Genomic DNA, 6,666 nt, shown 5'->3' on the forward strand with positions numbered 1-6,666 from the left:
ATGAAGTAGTTTGACATACATCGAAAAGCACCTGAAGATGGCACTTTTATGCTGAAACATGTAGTGCAAGAGAGAAGAGTAAGGTGAATAAATGTATGCACTGTAAGACAGAATAAATCATGGACATAAATCAGTTCAACAGGACGCTAAAATATAACAGTTTATTTCATGTTATTAAAATGACATTCACTACATATAATTGATTACAATACTTTCAATTTTATGTTAATCTGTGAAAAAGTTTTTGTCATGTGTTAATGGAGTCATGTTTGTAATATAATGCGACAAAGACAGTTACCATTTCCTGTTCTACAAGCTGCAGGAGCAATAATTGTCAGTATTTTATATGAATGTCAGAACTTTTGGTGAACTGTTGAATTGTTTTGTTTTAGAGCAAAATGAGACAATAGTCAAACAAGAGCCTGAATCAGATGGCGAGACAGATGCAGAGCTCACACATCACAGAGACGAGGTTCCAGCACCATTTAGTTTTGTTGCAGTTAAAAGTGAAATTATTGTAAGTAATGTTATTTTTGTTACTTCACGTGGATCGAATGATAAGTGAGAATCAGTGTTCACTCTACTCCTGCTTTATTAAGACTGAGCTATTNCTGTATAACTTGTTCTGTAATTAGAATAATTCAAAGATTACATTGCATTTTGTTGAAACAGTATTTATATTACCAGAATTGTGAGAATGCTGGGGAAAATGAAGAGAGATTTGTAATATAGTTATTTGATCACTTACATTATGCAGTAGTCAGACTCATTATTAGTAAACATTAAACCTTTGTCTGGCAAGTTCTGCCGTAGCTCTGTCCCCTATACATGCCAAGGGTGCTTGGGAATGTATGTAGGTGCACAGAGAAACAACAGTTCCTCAAATAACCTTCAAGTGGCAACAGGTATGGAGTGTATGAAAGCCCATTATCTAAACACCGTTAAATCACACTTGATGCCATCTGTTTACCCAGAAATGCTGCACTTATTAACCAACAATGAGCTCATCAACTCAGCTTTGACAGTTTTAATGTAAGTACCCTGAGGCAATCTAATCTGCATGCGACATGCAAAATGTTTATATAAGAGTTCAAATGGGTGAGGGCAAGCTCAGATAAAATAGCAGGCAGATGTATATGTTAGTAGGAGAAATTTGTGGATATAGAGTCAGAAGTTAAAAAAATTATATTCCCATGGCTGCCAAATTACTATTCTATATAAAATCGCCCCAATAAAAGTTGACAAATTTTAAAAAATCTGTTACCATACATTATTTAGGGACACAGGTTAAATGTCACTAGTGTTTCTTCCATTTCATAAGTTTTCATGACCACAGTATTATAATTGTGGATTGTAGAATATGGAGAAATATTACAGGGTGGCCTCTAGCAAAGGAACACATGTAAAACTTATTATATTTCTTTCAGACATGAAAGTAAACTAAAAATGAAGCATTCCAAATCAAAACTGGGGATTGCTGTTACAGATATAAACAAAGAGAATCAATAGTCAGTTCATGTAACATGAAATTGGATATTTTTGACCTCGTGAAAGATATGCCGGCTCCTGGTTCATATTGTAAAACTGAGATTTAAAAGTTTGTGAAGATGGTACATTAGTACAAATATTATGTTTTTGGACATTATCCATCATCTTGTCTTTATCTAGAAACCGTCCTGTTTATTTTTCAAAACACAACCTGAAGATGGAGACAGAATCCAGTCTCTGAAACGCTGTGTTTTGAAAAATAAACAGGATAGTTTCTAGATAAAGACAAGACAATGGATAATGTCCAAAAAACTGTCTTACATGCTTGTTTTAACTGTTATAAGTAATTTAATGAATATAAAATTACTTACCAATTATGGAGCCATGATTTAAAGCACTAGTTACAGGCTGTAAGATGTCCTTGTAGTACTGTAGTACTTTGTAGTGGATGAGGTTATGCAGCCTGTTCTAGACATAGATGTTTGTATGAAATAAAATGTATGATACTGTTACATACTTCATTAAATTCAGCTTGAAAAACAAATCTTAATTGTGCCTTTACAGTCTTGGTTTAAGTAACGTTTTATTGAGCAAGAATTCAGAGCAGGTTAATGTACAGTTGTTTTAACATTTTTGTATAATTCTGTTGTCTGTTATGTAATTAACCCCTCATTGTGTATGCCCTTTGTGTGTGTAATATAGTGTTTGTTAAATGTACATTTATGCTTTATAGCATGAAGATGAATCATGGGATAGCACTATAGTGAAGGAAGAATATGAGGATGTAATTTCAGCAGAAAACTATGATCAGTGTCTAGACAGGTCAGTCTATTATTACCATAATTTACTGTGATGAATTACATATATATTTCAGCATTTAATTTTATGTAACATAAGTTGGGGATGGTAGATATTAGCATAATGGGAAATTGAATTTGTACATAGCACCTAGTAATGTTAGGTTAGTCAGATCAAGAAACAAGATATGGTGGGGAAGTGTATTGAAGGAAGGAAGGAAGAAAGAAATGCCTACAGAATTTATGATGAGAAATTTGTGGAAAAACCAAAGGAGATGAAAGAGTAATAATAAAACTAAAGATTACTGTTTTTTTTTTTTTTTGATGTGATGCCATGTAGTGTGGTACATGTTTATGAACTTTCAGGGGAATGTGCTACCTTTGTCTTCAGGTAGAAGAGTAAATTGAAGCACGGTATGGATATAGTGAGATGGATGGCCCTGAGCGGACGACCATTAGGAATAAGGAGTAGAGAATTTGAGATCCTTAAGAGGGGTATTTGGCCATAAAGTAGAGGTATAGGAAGTGTCATGTAACTTCAAACAAGGCCAAGAGTAACCTTGAATGCACAGAAGAAAAATTTCAGACAAAGGGCTGGAGGGTGTGAGAAGTGACAGGCAGCCAGTGGAAGAGCGAGTGTTAAGAAACTCCTCCTCACCACAAGCTATGCGCGGGATTTGACTAAGAATGCGGGGCCTTGTTCGAAGTTACGTGACACTGTCTATAGGAGATGTAATGGAGTAGTGAAACAGTGATCTTATAGGGTGTGTTTCAGTGAGAGAGTAATGTGGAAGGAAAGGCAGAAACACTAACGGAGGCTTAAGGCATAGTAAAAAGTCAAGGGAAGAAATGGAAAAGAAGAAGGAGGCCCTAACAAGGGCAGATTTTGTCCTGAGAGAACAGTATGCAACAAGTATGACATCTTTTGGAGAAAATGAAAAAACATGTGGATAGTAGAACAGAGTGATTTTGAGCCATCTTTTATGTGAGCAAGTCAGCTTGCAGTACTGGTAGTGAATGTGTTAACCCTTTCCATGGTGGCTTGTATTTAAAGAAACTTCCTTCAGTTATGATTAGTGTCCTCTGTGATGTGTCAGCCATGTGGTTTGTTAGGTGCCAGTGTTTTGAAAGAAAGTTGATACCTGCCCACTAGACATAGTGTCATATCCCAGGTGACAGCAATCTTCATAATCACCACCTTGAAACCCCCAAGTCTCTCATTTTTTTGTTCATTTTGTTCTGTGGTACCTCGGTGTTTCTGTTGTTGAAAAGCTACAAGTAGTTAGCTGTAATTGTTCCAATACAGTGGAACACACTTATGTCACACATTTTATCAGACACCACTTAAATCAAGAAAAACTTGACCAGTGACATATCATGTCTATAGCACAAAAATTACGTATGTTGCAACTGAAAAGGTCACATGTACTTGATAGTGGTTGTGCTAAATATTTTACATTTCTCTTTGATAGCTGTGCCCAAAGCCTTATGTTTTGTGTCCTTATGATAGTTATTCTTTCAAGATCACTGGTTAAACTCTCCTTGTTAAGCTTTGGGAATGGTTCATGTTTGATCTGAGTCCACTTGTCCATACTTTCACTTGGAACGTGATGGATTAAACTGATGGCTTCCTTCCTGTAATTGCTACTATGAAAACGGTTTTTTATATCATCATAAACGATCATTTTTGTAGGTCGTTACTTGTGGGTTATTTATAGATGATGAATCAACTGCAATGATTATTTGGTGTGGAATAATTTGAATGGAAGGCTGTGTACAAGAAAATATGGAAAGGATTGCTGAAGAAACAGATGTGACTTATTTTAAAATCTCGTCTCTCCTCCTTCTCATGGAGTGACTAAGTTAAACCATGGGTATCATCAGGATAGTTAGTATATGAGCCAAGTTTCGAACTGGATATATCCTGAGTTGAAGTCAGTGTGTTGCCATTTTATCTGGCCCGTTCATTACTGTGTTATTGGGGGTGTGGTGTTTTTGAACTATGATCAATTATCTTTGTATATGGCTTGTTGTATAATTAGAGATTCTACAGTCTAGCTTTTTTGTTTAGCTAGTGTTTCTCTAAGTATCCAGAATTTTTCCTTGAATATTCATAGTGTACTTTGGGTCATATGTGGATAGAAAGATGAAATTGATACAGTTACTCATTAGGAGAATCTCAAAGTATTACATTTACGAGTTTCTTAAGGGAATTTTAATATTGATGATGAAATGTTCACAACCATTTATAGGTCCCTTGGACTTCAAATTCTGTTACAGGGAACTCTCCAGTCAAGAGTCTTCCAGTTATGGTAGTTTGTCAGCTGAAGTTGATGGGCATAAACATTGTTATGGTGTCAGTGATATAAATAACTGTTATGATGGAGATAGGCGCAGTCATAGTGAGATTAACGTAGCGATGACAACCACAGAAGTAATGCTTGGTAATGTAAGCACCAACAAAGTACGTAAGAAGAAACGAAAGAACACAGGAGAAAAAATTTATAAATGTGATGAATGTAGTAGAATGTTTGCCAGGAAAGAGCATTTGATGAGGCATTATCGCACCCACACTGGAGAGAAACCATACAAATGTGATATTTGTAGTAAACTCTTTTCCCAGAATGGAACTCTGAAAGGACATTATCGCACACATACTGGAGAGAAACCGTATTCATGTAGCATATGTAATAAGAGGTTTGCAGAAAATGTAAATTTGAGGAACCATTCCCGTGTTCATGCAGAAGAAAGACTTCATAAGTGTGACTTGTGCAGTAAAGCTTTTTCTATGAGGGTTAGTCTCAAAACTCATTATCGTTCTCACATGGGAGGAAAGACACACAAGTGTGAAATATGTCGTAAGGAATTTTCTAAAGGTGACAATTTAAGGAAACATTATCGTACTCATACAGGTGAAAAGCCACATAAATGCGGTCAGTGTGGTAAGGAATTCTCTGTGAGTGCAAACCTGAAAAGACATATTCGAACCCACACAGGTGAAAAACCTTACAAATGTGTAGTCTGCAATAAGGAGTATTCCAAGAGTGAGCATCTTAAAACTCACCAACGAATCCATACCATAGTTTGACTTTTTGTAATGCTTGTGTTGAGTACCAACTGTTGAAGTGCTTTGTTTGTAAGGTTCCTGAAAAAGCACTAAATTGTAGAAGTTATTTCACATTGTATGACATGAGAGAATGAATTATTGAGCAGTTAACATGGCCTCTTCATGTTCAGGAGGTACAGGTGTGATTCCTGATTCAGGTCAACCATTGTGAGAGGTTTTTCATGGCCTCCCCTGTCCCTCCATACAAATGAGTGCTGTGATATCTCAAGATTGGTCTGATCATTTCCTTCCATGCCCATTTCAAACCATTCACATTTATCCTACCTTTCAGCGTTCCAAGACAAATGCAGCTGAAAAACTTTGAACATCAATCATGGATTGTACCATAGTTTGGACAGTCACTGGCTTCCTATGATGGTGGCCCAGGTTGAATTCCAGGTCAAGTCATATGACATTTGTGGTGGGCAAAGTGTCACTTGGTCTTTTCTCCTAGTACTTTGGTTTCCTTGCTAACTCTCACTCCACCAAGTGTACCACTTTCATTAATCATTGTTATCAGCACTGTGTAGTTTCAGTACTGATTTCATCATTAAATGATGAACTTAGAAAAGTGGTTATTGGGGTAATGGAATGATCATTGTTGAGAAGGATAAAAATAAAAAAGAAAACAGTGTAATGTTCTGTAACAGAAAGAAATAATTTCTGAAGGAAACGTGAGGAAGCGCCAATGTACAATACCATTGTTATTCATAATTATGTCAGTGTTATGTGTGTCTCCAGCTATGGTTTTTGACTGTCTTGGCCTCTGCTCATCTAATGAAGACTAAGGCAGGTATTCAGATTTTATATGGAAGTAACCAGGGTTACTGTCTTGCTCCAAGCAGTACTGTAATGATGAAGTCAGTAAAGAGATCTGTTAGAAATAATTTATTGTATTCACATATTCCAGTGTTGTGTTGAGTTTGAGGTTCTCAGTGCGGTGTCTTCAGAGATTACTGTCATGTGAGATACGGTGCATTTTAGTTTGGAATGTATTTTCTGTTGATCTAGAGGAACATGCTGTGTTAGTCTTCCATGAAGATGGAGTATTACATCCCAGAACACAGATCTTCAGTGTTAAGCCGATTTCTTAAAGTTTTATATACTTCTGTGACTTTGGGAATTTCATTCTTGTTATTTTTCCGTCTTCATCTTGCAGTGTGCACTTCGTGGTATTACACTTATAGCCTCAGTAAATTCCAGATTGAAGAAATACATATACAGTGCGTACAATCAAGTGCGCGCCGCGGCTGCAATTTGCCGTGAGTCATACCA

General features: G+C 36.3%; 1 protein-coding gene across 5 annotated transcripts in view; it reads left to right on the forward strand.

Moving 5' to 3' along the window:
• The window catches only part of LOC111864763 (zinc finger protein 239-like), a 9,561-nt gene extending 3,939 nt beyond the window's left edge, over positions 1-5,622 (forward strand). For 4 of the 5 annotated variants that reach the window (XM_023852267.1, XM_023852268.1, XM_023852270.2 and 1 more), the window contains 3 exons: positions 393-517; positions 2,222-2,310; positions 4,566-5,622. In XM_023852267.1, coding sequence (XP_023708035.1) covers positions 393-517; positions 2,222-2,310; positions 4,566-5,373 — 1,022 coding nt within the window. In that variant the 3' untranslated portion in view covers positions 5,374-5,622. Of the gene's footprint in view, positions 1-392; positions 518-2,221; positions 2,311-2,651; positions 2,901-4,565 lie in introns of those variants that run through there. The other variant, XM_023852271.2, reaches the window with a different exon arrangement.
• The last annotated feature ends 1,044 nt before the right edge of the window (positions 5,623-6,666 follow it).

Source organism: Cryptotermes secundus, unplaced genomic scaffold, assembly GCF_002891405.2.
Source record: "Cryptotermes secundus unplaced genomic scaffold, Csec_1.0 scaffold1024, whole genome shotgun sequence".
In the NCBI taxonomy this organism is placed as follows: Eukaryota; Metazoa; Arthropoda; class Insecta; order Blattodea; family Kalotermitidae; genus Cryptotermes; species Cryptotermes secundus.